The sequence below is a fragment of the Dendroctonus ponderosae genome, unplaced genomic scaffold, assembly GCF_020466585.1.
Source record: "Dendroctonus ponderosae isolate FM_Combo_2020 unplaced genomic scaffold, Dpon_F_20191213v2 Dpon_F_20191213_1, whole genome shotgun sequence".
Taxonomy (NCBI): Eukaryota; Metazoa; Arthropoda; class Insecta; order Coleoptera; family Curculionidae; genus Dendroctonus; species Dendroctonus ponderosae.
Window position 1 is genome coordinate 53,864,023 of NW_026017110.1, and position 16,980 is coordinate 53,881,002.

The following is a 16,980-nucleotide window of genomic DNA, read 5'->3' on the forward strand; positions in this document are numbered from 1 at the left end:
CCTTCTTTGATTTACTTCTTGTTTCCATCAAAATTCAACTTGGATTCTGGTAAATCCCACTTCTGACACCAAATGTACCGTGGATGGCCGAGTATTTAAACTCTTTCTTCAGCTTACAACTTTTATTCCACTCGGTACAACTTTAACTACAGAACAGGAACAAACTAACTTCAAAGTTACCGTCAACTTCACTAACAATAACAATAACACACGGAAAACACGCGTTTCCGGCTCCCGGAGTTTAACTTCTTCTGCACTTGGTCGCTCCTGTCACTTTACTCCCCCTGTCTGGTTCTCGTCGTCGCTTATATACTTTTCTCCAGGTATTCCAGATAGTTGTAGAAATCTCCAGAACAGGTGCGAAACTTCCCGCTTGTCAGTGTCATATTTGACAGTAAATGGGGCCCAAATGGGGCTCCCATTTACTGAAATACCATGAATTTCGATCCCCCATTCCAAACGTGAGTACCCCAGGCCATTTCCGTTACAATATAAAATTATAGAACAGCCAGTAGTCAAGCTCAGAGCACAAATGCAGCTGAATACATAGGTACTAATACAGGAGCAACTTACTAAATTATCCACCAATGAGGAGCCGACACTAATTTTTAAGCAAAGATACGACAGTTTCTGGTTACAAAAAGAAATTTTCCAATTTTATATCCAGCATTATGGGTTCTTGTACTTTTTGACTGTTTTTCCGTCTTCCTATTCGGTAAAGCGGGGATTCAGATTCACAAAAAAAAAACCGACTAGGAATTAGTCTTCGTGGAGATTTGCGGTTGCTACTCACAAACATTGAGCCGGACATAAATACACTCATAACATCCATCAGGTTCATCCAAGCCATTAATTTATCTTGTATTTTAAAACAAAGGTTATAATTTCTTTAAATATTTCTTCAGCAAAATGTTGACACGAGATAGACACAATCATAAATACAGTCACTTACTTTGAAAAACTCCCAGGTTTTATGGCATCCAACTTCTATGACATTTTGCTTTATAATAAACATATTCCAAAAGAATTAGAATATTGAGATGGATCTCCATAGTTCTTGGGATGTAGGGAACTTTTTATAAATTAGGTGCTTCAAATATTTACAAATAATGCAATCTCATAATGGATCATGTTGAATTTTTGACAAATATCAGATGCTTGTTATAAATAATTAACTTCAACACACAATGTTGTATGTACGTTATGTTAATAATGTAAGTATGCTGTGTTGGGTCCACATAACATACACCCACTTTTCCGCAATAATGAAATTTAAAAAATGATAACCAGACAGTGCTCACATTAATGATTATATAACATTGATGAAATAGATTAATCTGAGTACTTCAACAGATCACCTTCTGCAGTAAAATATAGTTGTTAAAGGCAAAATAGGCAATCATATGATGACATAATTTCTTACACTTTCCAGTTTCCAATTAAAAAATGCTTAAGTACATCTTGGCGGCAGCATTTTTTATTCTATTTATTCCCATATACTTGTTACTTTAATTATATTTAATGTGTAAAATGAAAATTTTTTTTCGAAATAGGCCGGTTCTGGTAATTTGCAATATTATTGAGACCTCTTAAGGAAAACGGCAATAAAGAATACATCGATACATATTGTGCCGTCGGAAAACTATTTATGTATTTATAATATAATTACTATTATTATTTAAATTTGCATTTGTCAATCGTGAGTAACTTGGAACAAGAAATTATAATTTGTTTTATATATTCTATCATTGAACGAAGTTTTAATATGCGTCTTCTTAACCTCTACATGTCAGCAAAGTAATGACAAACTTATAATATTATGGGAATTAAGCATATTGTGGTTTCTGACAGTAATTTAAGAAAAAATAGTACGTCACGATATAAAATAACGTTTGTTAGGATAATCATGCTTCGCCTACGTGCGTTTTTATACATTTTTCAGCAGCATTCTATTAAAGTTATCCTTAATTTTATGTGAAAATCTTTAGACAACTGAACTTTGCATCTGTGTTCAAGTGCTAATAAATTTAAAACAATTTTTTTATACAAATGTTTTAACCATTGCACTGAACGAATTTTTCAGTGGAATCTGTTTTCGGCCAATAATTAATCTATCATTCTTTTTGATTTAGATCGGAGTACTGGTGCATCCCTTGATTAGACAACTTCCAAAATGGTAAGTAAAGAAAACTGTGTTCTTGTTTGATTACCATACGTAGCCACAGTCTAAAACATAACTCACATAAAGAAGCATTAATAACAACAAAAATACGTTATGCCGTGAATCACCAACAAAGTCTTATTCAAGGTTTGTTGGCTTTTCATGAATGAAACTATAATTTAACAGCAACCCACGCATTTGGAGCTAAATTATATCTGTCTAGGATAAAATTGTTTACTCTTTCTCAGACTTCTGTGTGCGTTTTACAACATTTTTATCGTGTCATCTTGGAAAGCGGCCATAACGAACCCGCAGCGCTCTTGTTTACTACAGTCATAACCTCAGTCATGATCTACTAATTTAATTAGAAGACCACGCGAAATTAAATTAATGTGGGAGAATGCTTTAGGAAGGTCAAGTTTGTCCTTTTCATTTTTAATTGAATGTTTAACAATGTCGAAAAGTTATGACTCTGCAATGAAGGGAAGCTGCAGAAAGGTTGTTTTATAATTTGGCATCTAGCCAGTCAATTTTCACTTGGAAATGTTAGTTATTGTTAGTATGCGACAAAATGACCTTCAATTTGAATTCATTTTCAATTATAATCACTACTTTTTAATTATCTTGGACATTGCTCGGCTCGGTTAATTGTTCACCATTGGCAATCTTGCAAACTAAGATGTATATGTAATTTTTGTTAAAATACACTTTTACGCTTCTCCAATGCGGCCTTTAAACCTGAAAGTTATCGAGAAAGAAATCAGACACCTATATCACAGAAAGAGCTATATTTTACAAAGTTAATTTAACGCCTGACTGCATGCTGCTTTACAATTGTTTTTTTACGCTGCTCCCTTTATAAGACACATTCGCTTCCAAGCAAGATAGAAATATAAGTTTACTGAAAAACTATTGGTGTTCTTCAATTTTAGCCGATACTTATTAGGCGCTTAACGTATTCTCTAAATGACATCTTTTTTCGACAATAGCTGTTGACGAAAAACAGTTGGAATCGTGGAATTTGAACGTAACGGGTTTAGATGACTCGACAACAAATTTAACGACCTGTGTATTACATTAATTAGACAACTGATAAATGTGTGAAACTCTATAAGCAAATAATTAAATTTCAGGTAATTAGAATGTTACATATAATGAAGTTTGTGAAAGATCTTTCTTTCACGCACAACCTTGTTGAAAATGTAAATTTTGTTATCACAAAAACCAAATTGAAGAACTGAGAACGAATTGAATAAAATGAACTACAGTCTTCTGCGAACAACAATCAAGAATAGACGTAACATATTTCCAAAGTACAATGAGAACTCGCTTGCTCTTTCAGGCATAAACGCAACACGTGCTTTAACAGATTGCAGTTCGGATAATTATTTCAAATTAAATGACGATTGACATAATTGAATAAGTTTAAAACGGCTTATGAAACGAATCAGTGGAACAAATACACTAATTTATTCTTTAAAACTATGGTGCTCTGGGATTCACATGGAAAATGCATCTGACGATCCAAGCCACTTGTTCTTGCGAACCGTCAGAAAGAAAATATTTTCCATGGCGGTCTAAAAGCACGAAAAACTCACAAACTTGAAGCAATAGCCAGGAAACCTAACTCTGCTGGTGCCTTGATTTATTGGTGGCATGTCAAAATGCGTGTCTTGGGCCAGGCAAACAACTTTGCATTAAGTTCGCGTCTTGTCACCATATTCAATATAATCATTGAAATTTTGATTTTAAGCTATTCATTTAAATAAGGCATTTTCGTCAATTTGCCACAAACATTGACATTAACATTAGCATCTGAAAAGGAGGATTTAAATTTCAAAATTAAGGAACACACATTTTAAGCAATTGTGTTGAAATGTTTAAAATTTGAGCAGTATGATCAAGAGCAGACGAGAAGTTGAAGTTGAAAAAAACATGTTGAGGGTGGTTTCGCATAACTCTGAATGGCTATATTTTTCATAGGGTTTGGGAAATGTAGGTAAATACATTAATATTATAACAAGAGAATTTTTTGAAAAAATATTCACCTGGCCGCTAGGGACCTTATTGCAGTTAAAGTATCCATCGTGCATTTTTTTTCACCACCATAACCGGAGTCAAGATTTTGAAAAATATTTTTTGTATTTCAAAAATGTATGATCATTTAAAAAGTCTTACTTGAGACATTTAAAAGTGTTTGTCTATTTTTGTCATTGGGTCAAACAAATCTAGGTTTGTAGAGTAAATGTAACCGGTCCTTAGGGAAATCATTTATTCAAGAGGGGTTATCTCACGTTACCCACCCCATACACTAATCTAGTGACCTATATTTAGAGGTTGTTTTCTCCAATGCAGGGTGGTGATTCATTTGCCGTTCGTGCCAGTGCACTTTTATCGCTCATCAGCTGTCTGAGGGCACATCCCCAAAGAAAACTGTTTTCTTTGATTCTTTCTTGTTTTTCAAAGCCACTGGACGTTTTAATGAATAAATTGCGATTTAATTTAAACGATTCGTTTCCACTATTTTCAGATCAAACGTAGCTAGTATATGGAGATGTTAATTGAAAATTTTATGTGTATATTAAGTTAAGACCAATGATAAGAGATACAGAGTTATTCTGTATCTCTTTTAAATAAAAATGCCGTAGTAAAGAATTGTGAATGAACTTCTAAGACCATATTATCTGCCTGTTCCCATCTGGTAGGCTAGAAATTATATCCCTACACTTTAATATGAATATGTCCTTCCCAGACTCAGGTATGACAGAACAAATAATCTTGTAGTTTGTGTAATACTCGTCATCAAGATAAGTCAAACTTGTTTGTCGTTTTCCGTCGTTTGGTCTTCCGCTGTTATAGCTTTATCTTCCGAAGAAAGAAAAAGATCTGTTTTCGGGGAATATCAACACTTTCTAATCTGTTCTCGTTAAAAATGATATATTTGCTAAACAATGCAAGCAGTCATTTTGTTTCAAGATAATCAATAACATAATGGTAGTATCAATTAGCAAACACCTCGAGGAGCGATTAAGTCAATCACAAATCATGTGGCAACAGGTAAGGCCGTGCATAAAGAGAGTGATTTAATTGCGTGTTCACTGATGATTAATTCCGTGTAAGTGATTTAGATGCACACAAGGAATAAGTGAAAAACAACGATTAGTATCGAATATACAGGGTCATTCAAAATTGGCGTCATTTCTTTTAAAGGGTCATATGGGCTCAGCAAAATACAGAAAATGTGTTTTCGAAAATTTCCAGAAGCTTTTCTACCCTACGTTTTTACGTTTTAAAGTTTAAATGAAATGTTTGTTTAATTTCAGTAACGTCCTTACTAACTACGTGTCAAATGTTGTCGTGAAAAGCAACACATGCTATGCGTGACAACCGTCTTCTAATTACTGCTTGTTTTATAGTAAGATTAACGTCATGGAATTTATAGTTTCAAAAAGAAATGCTTTGAAAACACTGCGAAATACCGACTTTCACCAAGAATACTTATTTGAATAGAAAATATGAGCGAATGAAAGAAAAATAACAGAAATCTTAGTATTTTAAAGTACAAAAATAGTAATGAACAAAGCAAGACCAAGACCAAGACCAAGACTTGCATGGTCTGCATACATAATCTTGGTCTTGGTCGTGCAAATCAGTTTGTAATAAGTTTAATAATGTATTTAATTATATTGTAATTCGAAATTGTTGACCGGTACTTTTTCATTGTCTATTAAGATCCAGAAGATCTTCGTACAGAGAAATCTAATTTATTTTCACTTAGTGTAATTTACATATTCTAACGAAAGTACAACAACAATTAAATATCTACCGTAAGCTGTAATGTTTATACAGCAACTGTATGTAAGGACTCTGGCAAGGGACATTGGAAAAATAATTATTACAGTGTACATTGTAAACTGTTCATCAAAATGTATTTACTACTTGAGGTTTTACTGTTTTATAGAATGTGCATAATTAACACGTTAATTAACTTATACAATTTGAAATTAAAATTTCCCAAAAACTGGATCAAAAATTTTCCACATAGGACTACATACAAATAATAAGATACAAATGAATGCAAGCTTTTGGAAATGTGGATGACCAAGAGCTTAAACAGAGTAACCAACACGCTGGTTTAATGGATAATCGGTGGCAATGTTTCCTAATAATTAAAGATACTTTTGAAAAAATTATTTCCGCTGGAACTGAAGTTGGAGGAACGACATTAATACCTACATTATTCGGTATTATTGTAATTATATTTTTCAAGTTACGGATAGCAGCCTATTTCCATGGAACATCCTGTATAGTCTAAGATAAAGATATATTCACTTCAATAGTATTTCCTCTTAGATGGGTATTGAGTAAAATCAATTAAACGTTAGCAAATGATAAATAGATATTAAAGACAGATAAATTGATATTAAGGAAATTATAAATAAATACTAGAAAATATAAATATTTGTATATTCCGCTACAGTGAAAAGGGTACTCTATGAAACAAACTCAGCTTGTACTTAAGCAAACAGAAGGGGCACAAACAATACATTTGGACAATATGGGTAATATGGACAACTAACTAACTTTATTTAGCAAATATTTATACCACCTACCCAGTGACGCCAGACCGGTAAAATTATAATCCCCAGATGGTGTCCAAAAATGATAAGTGAAACAAAAAAGTTTATTCGAAACGGTATATTACAACATTTAAAAAATGTAAAAAAATGGAACTGATAATTTTGCTTCAATTTGTAATCTACTTATTTATTCTTTTAAATTCAAGTTTTAATTTAAATAGGTATTTGACAAAGTTCATATGTAGATGGGGCAGTTGCAAATCACACTCACTGCAGGTATTCTGATTTTTGCATCCAATATAATTTCCAGGAAATTAAATAGACCTTAAAGGAGATTCTCAATTAATCGAGGTTTTTTGGGAAATTCTCGAGAAATTTTGGTTCCTCTCTACTTGTTAGCCTTCTGTAGACCGATATGATAATAGTTTCTTCCCAGAATTATTTTTTTGGAAAATCGAAAAATTTAAAAAATCCCTAGAACTAGGGTAAAATTCCCTAGTAACACTGCACCTACCCCCGATTTAGGTACCTAATATTAAAAAAAGAAAAACATCTGGAATCGATCACATTTGAAGTAATGTTTTATTTATGTGGGAATACTTGACAATAATAATGAACAAATTGGAAAAATAAATCGCTTACTTCAGTTTCGTTATTATTTTATAATTTTAAAGGTGGTTTCAAAAAAGGCAAAGTGCCGTGCAAAGGCCGCCTGCACTTTCTTTTAAAATTGATAAGAATTCGATCAAACATGACATAAAATTTCCGTCTCGCTCAGTGGATAATAGAAAAATAACGACAATTATTGCGTCACTGCCAAAAAAATGAACACACTAGACCATAGATTTTCATGTACTATGTGGCCCACATTTGAGCAGCACAAAAGTGTCAAGAACCAGCTATTGATTAAATTCGTTCTGTTAATACACACCAAGATATTTGTTAAAAATTTGCGTCGTTTCATGAACGTTCTCCTCGTACTGACTTTGTGCTGATTTTTTTCCAAATTAAAACTGTTATAAGGTCACTCAACACTCAATATTCAAATTGCTTTATTGATTATTTATTAAATTTATTATGTTAATAACTACTACGAATCGTGCTAACTGTAACGTTGTTTGAGATTTTTCCAAATTCCTTTTGCAAAAATTTCTTATACGAACTGAATGAGCTCTAACTCTGCCAGAATTTTAAATGGTTTTTTAAATCCCATGCTTAGTTAACATTTACAATCTAAACTACTAGGTTGGAATGAACTAAGATTTATATTCCGAAATATTTGATAGAATAATTTAGACCCGTCTTGGCGCTGAAGCTGTTAAAACCTTCGGATAGGCTGAAGCTTCGCAACTTTCCTTTCCCGTTGTCTGATGATGTAACTCAAACTTTTGAGGGAGTAGATTAATTTTTCATTAGATGAAGTACGATTATGGCTTTGGTATCGAAATCAATTAGCACTTTTTTCGAAAATTGGGTTCAATTTTAAATGCTCAAAACACTTTCTTCATCATCCAGAGCACGAGCTGTACTTGGATGTTCTGTTACATCGGTGCTGTTCATCACTGCTTGAAACGTTTACCAATTTGTGCAAGCTTAAAGCTGCCAACTTAAGTAGGTAAACATACCAGTTTCACAAAAATTGCGGTCAACACGATCAAAAGTTTTACGATCAGGTAGTCGTCGATCGAAAAAATTGTCAAGCATAGAGACCAACTGCTTCTGTTGCGTTACCCAACTAGGCCAACCTGTACAGAGTGTTCCGTTTCGACGTTCCTACATACTTGGTTATAAGCAGAAAAACTAATCTGCTCTTAACATGTCACACTCCTGCTTGTTTCCTTGTTTGTAGATCTATTTTTGCTAAGATATGAGGCCTTGAATGGATATGTTGGGCTTTGCGTATCTACCGTCAAATTTTCAGTTTTGCTATTTAAATTTTTTTTTTTGCGATATTATAATTTTGTTTTGCTTATTATAATGTTACTAAATAAATGCAAAAACACTAACTACTAAGTTAGTATTTTTGTTCTTACCTGTTCAATATTTTTTATAAACCATTCCAGCGCCAACGATTGACGAAATTTACTAGGTGATTAGTAGTTGGAAACGTTAATACATTTTAATAGATTTATTTCTTTATTGCCTTTTAATAGATGATTCCTTGGATGTCACTATTTATAACTTTATGGTTTATGGATAAATGTGTGCAAAACCCATGGAGATATTTTAACAACATTTTCCAGGCATCAATAGTCAAGGAAGACGCATGTTTTGCAATAAAATAATTTTGTCTATAAAATATTTAGGCAGTGACGTGCGTACCTGCACGCTACCGAATTTGATAAGGAAAAAAATAGGTACGCCACTGTATTTTTTAATTATTACAATTATTCTCTAATTCCTTGTTGGATTCCAAATATGATGGTTAAAATAATGCCCCTTATTCATGAAACACCTTGCATATTCATATGTTGGAGAAATTCAACCCTAGAAAAAGTATCAATAAGAAAGCATCTCTGAAAAATGTAAACTGGTGATCTTATGCACAGCAAATACGATCAGTCAATCGTATTTCCATATAAAGTGTAAAAATAAAATTGGAAATTATTGAATTTAAATAAATAAAAATTATCAACTAATAATCATTTACCGGTATGAGTATAACCTTGCATGACCGCTATGAGTTCATATTTTCTGTATATTCCCATTATTTCATGCTAATAGTAAATGACTTATTACGTCATAAAAACAGGAAATTTTTCTATTTTTTTTTCTGGATTTGGATGTGGATTTTTTGTCTGAACTGAGAAAATGCGTAATTTTCTGGGGTTTCCCGAAATTGTATCGGAAATGAATTTGATATGGATTAGTTTTATTTATAAATACTTGATTGGGAATGAATGAATACTGAGATTTTCAACAACAAAATAAAATAATTGTCATTTTACCGGACAGTGCTCCAGTGAAAATTGAAAAAATAACGTTTTTGCTTTGTTTCTCATCCACTTTCAATATTGTCAAGTTTTCTGGGCTCATTGGATTATCATTTTTATCTGCATGTTTTTGGGGCTGATTTCTTCCTAAAGGATAAAAACTGACGTTTTTTTCTTTTCAGTCTTCATATGCCCGCACGCATCATTTCAAAACTTGTGGTTAAAGATCAATTATTTATTAATTAGTTATTAATTAATCGAAAGACTAACTTTTGGATTAAGGATTTCAAGAAAGTTGGAGAACATTGAGTTTTGCTTTCATTAGAACCATATCAACAGGTGATTAATATGAACTGAGAATTGGACACCTACACGAAAAACTTTGCGCATAATAATAATTAGCAGTTAATTAAACGTAGTTTAAAAATATACAGAAAATTTCCGATAGACGAATAACAAGGTTTTTTATTTCAATTTTGCAATACCGCTGTGAGTCAACTGCTTGATAATGCAACTTTAAATAATTAATTTCGAAGCTGTTTTAAATTTCAAATCGAAAGTATAGTTTATCTACGAGTATACGGACGATCCAGTGAGGGGCAGTGGTGTGGGAGGGAACAGGGGACGTTTGGGACACGCGTACGACCCTTGAATACTAAAACAACCTCGGACGTGACTTTTAAGCACCTATCGTTACACCACCAGCTCGTTGGTTCTTCAGTTCTTGGTACCCATGTTCATCGTCCTTTCGAATTATTACTATCTTGTGTCACTGCCACCGGAAGTCCAACCTAACTACGATGATGGCTTCACAAATTTACATTTTTATGAATAGGCAGCCATTTTACTTCGTCGTAACGAATCAGTATCTTCTGTATAATGTGTATGTTGAAATAAGCTCACCTCTTAACAGGGGCATTTCCTTTTACGTACATTACCACCAACAATATTACAACATTTCAAACAGGATAGCGCAATTTTTCAACAAAATTGTAGATTTCAATTTTTTCTGCCCTCCGCGTTGAAAAAGTTTGGTTTACCCCAGCATGAGCGCTCAGAAGCGGAAATCGTAATCGAAATAATCATGAGGATTTTCTATTAAATGAATCTCAGTCGACTACATACGTACCTATTTATTAGTATGAGAAGTTCAAATCCATAATCTATACGTGAAGAAATCGAATAGTTGACTTTATGTACTGTAAAATACACAATTGACGACTTTCATCAGCTCAGGTTCTGGCTAAAAACGATGGTGGGTCGGTAATTCATACATATATTTAAAACCAAAATCCTTTATTAATTTATTTACTCCACATACATAGCAAACGATAAACTCATCCGAATATCAAAAAGGATATGAATCCTCTATTGGCCGTTGTTATCATTAAACAGTAGTTCCACACTAATACGTTTTCCGTTTCTACTCTCTGCTAGGTCTAGCTTATACACATAAAAAATGAATGTAGCTAATTAGCAAGTAATAAAAAATGAATACAACAGAAATAATGCCATAAAGGAAATGCAAAACATATATTTTTACTTAATTCTGATTAAACGTGGAAATGAACATTACATTAATTTTGAAGAATTCGCTATCAATCAATACGGATCTAACAAGGCACTCCATTTTGTGATGTAAGTAAATAAAAGTATCAAAGGAAGAAAACAATAGATGTCTAAGTACGACTAAAACATCAAATTCGTTGTAAAAAAATGAAATAAAAATATTTCATACAAGCTAAAGTAATTTGAGCCACAACGTTTCATTATTTACTGTGGCGTTTCACCATACCAAAGACTCGACTATATTACTTTAACTCGCTGTGTTAATAAACAATGCCTCACACATTCATAACTCCAACTAAATTATATACTAGTTTTTGGCAGGTTTGTTTTGTAATTTGTTGCAGTGCTTGGAACAATTCCAGTTCTTTATTAAAGACAGTATTGCAACAAGAGATGTGGCTACTATTTAGTATCGCTTAAAGAATTCTGCAATTCTTCTTGATAGATTGAAAGTACTTACTTGATTTTATTTTTCGTTTAAATTACTTTTGACATTTTTTAAACAATCAATAATTAATTACCAAAAACTAGTCGTATCGTATCGCGAATAAAAATCCTAACGTCGACGTTTACGATAAATCAAAGATCTGTGTTACATCGCTAAAAATTACGACATCATTACGCGACGCAAAGATTAACATTACCTTCGTAAATATCGAAACGCCGACATTATCGAATTTTAAACCTTTAACATGCAGGTTCGAATTTAAACTTCTAGGTATAAAATCATTAGGACTGACTGATTATATAATAAAATATAAGATTAATATTAGGCACTTAACTTAAGTTCCATTATTGCATCTTGGCAAATACCTTATAAATAAAAAAAACTTATATTAACGTAGTCCGTTCAAAATATACAGACATGCAGGAAACGTTGAAATAAAGATTTGATTTCAACGATTACAACACATTGTAAATGCATAAGCTATGAAAAGTGCACTATAATGAACGGACTATTGTTTAACAAGTAAAAACTGTGTCAAACTCATTATAAAAGTCGCATTCCATACAAGACTTCCAAGTGCAAGTGAAAGTCTTGTCAATATTATCAGTATCATAATTCCTTTCAAGTTGGTATATTACAAGGTAAGACAAGTGCTGGATATTTTTGAGTCAGTCTGTCATTGCTGTCATAGCACAGACATTGTTTGTCCTATTTATATCTAGAAATATATCCTTTGTTTCTAGAACACAGACGCTGTGAGGCCATTTCGCTAAACGTTACAGAAACGTCATGGGTGACACTTTTCAAAGGTACAACAATGTAATAGATGTAATATAAAAATTATAAACAATCAAACAATATGAAAAAAACAATAAATAAAAACTGTTGAAGTTTTAGCAACCATTTGGTCATAAGAACTATTAGTCCATTTTAAAAAATACTATCGGACGTTCGTTGTGGTTACAAAAACCATACTTACTATTAATATTATTTCAGATTTGTTGTGCTATATGCACAACAAATACTTCTTTACGTATTCCTTTTTTTAAAAAATAGTAAAACTGCTATATACAGACAGTAACAATATGCTACATATTTATGTTTGTATCTTTATATTGTCTTCAAAAACTTGAATTGAAAGCTTCTTGGCCATAATTAACAGTCTGAATATAAAAACCATCTAAACTTGTCACTGGAATTCAGTGGATAGGAAATGCATTTTTTTCTTGAAAAATTATATTTAAATGCAAAAGAATTTAGAAAATTACAGACCGGGACCGCCTTAAATGTCAAAATAATATGGCAGTTTGAAAGGGTGCAAATCCATTGTAAACTATGGCATCAGGTAAATTCCAACATTCCTGCTTTTAATTACCTAGCTATAATATAATTCTAATTTTTTATCTCACTCCATATAAAAATAGTAACTATAAAAAATACTCACTGATTCACGGGATTTGTACTGCTCTCCATTTAAGTTAGTGTCACCAGAAAACGTCCTTTATGTGAATCGTTTTTATTGATTTTCGCAAAGTATATTGCCTGCTCGAAAACGAATACAGAATTCCAATTTAAATTGTGTAAAAAAATACATAAAATTTATAAAACAAAAAAATTAAATAGTAAAGAACTATGAAATGGTTTGGTATTTTTCAGAAACTAGACATTTCACAAAAAAATCCTTGATCTTATTGATACTTCTTACATTAATTAATTAAAGAATTAAAAATTGCGGCTCGATTTTCTGGTGGCAATAGTATTTAATGAGTCTCACTTAAAAGCCTATTAATATTTCCACTATGTAGAGTACCGGATTCTTAGAAAATTATTTTTATTGATACAAAAACGAGAAATAGATAAACATTGTGGGGACTTCAACTTTCTATTAGTTATCACATATTTGTATTGACGCGGGAGAATAAACGTCGTTTTATTCAGAAACGATTTTTCGTCATTTGCGACCCATTTACCCATATTAACACCCTATATGACATTCAGTAATTGTTTCCAACTGTTATTGCAAAACTGATGAATTTCAACGAAAGTAAAATAATGTTATAGAAACAATTACAATACAGGCGCCCAGAAATACCCAAACTAAGCATTAAAAAAACGAAAACCGTTAAAATAAAAATATTTTGTAATGCAGCATTGCTTCTAAAAACGTTAAAGTTAATAATCCAATATACAGTTTAATAATTTGTTGCAACAAAAATGAATATATTTGCTATTCAACTATTTGAATTTCCGAAATATTTTTCTAAGAATCAATACTGGCTACACACATGGAGGTACTCCGCTTGATAGAGCATTACAATAAGAATAAAAAAGCAAAGTTAACTAGATATGTTCATTTTGTTTAAGAGCAGCTAAGGCTTAAGTACGTTGATATATACAAAAATACAGTTAAAGTAGCACCTACAGAATTATATCGGCGGTCGTCCTTCATAATGTAATTTGGGACTTACCGACCATTGATAGTTATTCATATAATCACAACACTGAGGTTCGTACAAGCAACTGAGACAGACAAATGTCAAAATGACAAGTTGGAAGGCTAATGAAGCCTTGAAGAGCCGTTTAAACCACCTTGTATTTTCAGGGTCATTACCTGGGTCATCATCGCCACCATCTGGTTTAGCAGATTTATCTCCTGTCGATTTTTCTTTTTGGCTGCAACAAAAAAAAATTGTGTAACACTATCTCGTTTCATGCTTTCAACAGGAATTCTGATTGCTTTAATTGTAGTCAACGGTGGATTTAAAACAAAAAGTAAATCAAAGCAATGATTTCCATTTTAAAATGCATAGCGCGCTGAACAAGGTGAGAAGAGAATTATCGGAAAAAAATTAACAACCTTTGTGAGCGGTTGCCCATATTTATTAGTAATTTATAAGCAAGAGATGTTAATCGGAGACAAGTGTTGACACGTGGTTGAAAAAGTTGATCGAACTAAAGATTTAATAGTACTTTGCACATACTTTTACATTCGTTTACGATCGTACTGAAAATATTTTTTAATTAATTGAACACGGTTACACCATAGCATCTATATTCCTTTCTATGTTCAGAAACTTTTGGAACTGAAGAAAATGTTTTCTTGCTGCATCTATTTGATTTCAGCTGCTATTACAAATTTGCATTTTAAAGATATAACTCATAATTTTCCTGGCTTTGGTAAATTAGCTCGGATTGCATTTAGTCTAGTAAATGCGGTATTTTAACAATATTAATCTCACAGGCTAATTTATTTTCCGATCAAATAGGGCCTATTCTGCTAACACAGTTGCAGACAAAGGGAAAGCTTGAAGAACTGCGATAGCGAAGTGGTCCGTCCATAAAAATGATACTTAATCAGCTAATAGCAGGCTTAATTTGCAAACTTTACAGTACAGCGTAAAAACTCAGTTGGGTTGGTCTGGCAAACCGAATGATATACCGGGTGTCAATTTGAAAACTTCCCACCCTTAATATCTTTCTTGCAGTTGAAAATATGAAGAATCCGAAAGACCCGCCAATTTTATTTGTAAGGGGGACACTTTAAATGAATATTTTTAGCCTTCCTGTTTGAACCCCCTAGGGCGGGTAGATATCACCCTTAGAATCTTAAATGTGAAGTGGGGTCAAGTGGCACATCATTTTAAAGGGTGTTCAATTATCTTTACATTAGTTACTACTTTGTTGCTTTTTGTATAATGGCGTTTCGATGTTGTAGAAACAATTAAACTTGCGTGCATTCAGATATTGGTTTTCAGGTTAGTGTTTACACAAAAATCAGTGTATTGGGTTTCCTTGTAATACAGATAATTAGAAGAGTAGGTTACACTATTAAAATCGTTGAATAACTGGAAGAAAATGTAGTTTAAACATTGATCTATTATTTTTGATTTTGATCGTATTTCCGTTTATTGATTATTTTACATCCATAAAATTTACTTTTTATTTGCGAAAGAGAAATTTCTACAATAAACCCTATAATAGTATAGGGTTGATAGTACCTACGCAGTATCTTATTAAATCGTTCAAAATGTTGTCCAGTGTGCTGTAAACAATAATAAAGTCTGTTTCCAAACTCTTTCCTAACTTTTCGGAACAGTTTACCGGGAATTGACCGGCATTATGCTGCAATTAGCCTTTTAAGGTCATCCATATCAGCAGGTTGTTTTTTTATAAACAAGGGACTTAGCATGTCTCCAAAGCAAGGAGTCTAAGGGTGTTCAACACGGTGATCTTGGAGGCCATTCAATTAGTCCCCTTCTGCCCATCGATCGATCTGGGAATATCCTATCAATGTTAGGGAGGGTTCGAAAATGCATTTTACTATTGTATACAGTCAAAGAGACAACATTTTGACGAACTTATAAGATAGTGCGTAAGTAGATCCCATGGGTTTCATTATAGAAAGTTATCTTCCGTAAATAAAAAGGGATTTTTCTCGAAGTAAAATAATCAATAAATCCGAAATCGATTGTTTAAACTAGATTGTCTTCCTGTTATTCAACGATTTTAACAGTGTAGCCTACTCTTCTAATCATTAGTAATATAAGAGACCCAATAACATAATTTTTGTTTGAACACTAATCTGAAAAACAAAATCTCAATAAAGGCAAGTTTAATTGTTTCTGTAACTTTGCAAAAACTTGACTTGCTGTGACAAAAAGCAACAAAATAGTAACTAATGTAAATATAATTAAACGCCCTTTAAAACGATGTGCCACTTGACCGCCTTCCGATTTAAGATTCTAAGGGTGACATCTACCAGTCCTAGGAGGTTGAAACAAGATGGCTAAAAATATTAATTTAAAGGGTCCCCCTTACAAATAAAATTGACGGGTCGTTCCGATTTTTCATATTTTCAACAGCAAGAAAGATATTAAAGGTGGACAGTTTTCAAATTGACACCCGGTATATTCAGTAATAAGATAAGTACATGTTTTCGGATGGAATTATTTACTTTACGACACATTTTCTTTAACTGCAACTGCAAAATCAAATACCAAAGGCAATAAAAATGCAAGCGCACCAACTTCATCGAGTTAATATACTTATATCGATATAAAAAGTATGAACTTTTTATAACTAGTAGTTGCTTACCAGATTTAACGACATTTTAAGACAAAAATCACTCTTATTTATAATCATTCATATTCAGAATACTTTGAACATATTTAGATATACCGATTTTAAAATAGTCGCCCAACAGCCTTATAAAATATGTTGTTGATTTTTTATAAGAAATGTTTTTATAAATAAATTATATTTAACTGAAATTATGCAAATATTTTCGTT

General features: G+C 32.4%; 1 protein-coding gene and 1 long non-coding RNA gene across 4 annotated transcripts in view; one reads left to right on the forward strand and one right to left on the reverse strand.

Moving 5' to 3' along the window:
• Positions 1 to 16,980, forward strand: part of LOC109533873 — a 179,543-nt gene that overhangs the window by 75,268 nt on the left and 87,295 nt on the right. Inside the window, exon 4 of the long non-coding RNA XR_002171566.2 lies at positions 2,133 to 2,176. This is a non-coding gene — a long non-coding RNA (uncharacterized LOC109533873). The remainder of the gene's footprint in view (positions 1 to 2,132; positions 2,177 to 16,980) is intronic.
• Positions 10,954 to 16,980, reverse strand: part of LOC109533799 — a 139,421-nt gene continuing 133,394 nt past the window's right edge. For all 3 annotated transcript variants that reach the window (XM_019899222.2, XM_019899224.2, XM_048660639.1), the window contains one exon: positions 10,954 to 14,364. In XM_019899222.2, the coding sequence (XP_019754781.1) occupies positions 14,118 to 14,364 (247 nt within the window). In that variant the 3' untranslated portion in view covers positions 10,954 to 14,117. The remainder of the gene's footprint in view (positions 14,365 to 16,980) is intronic.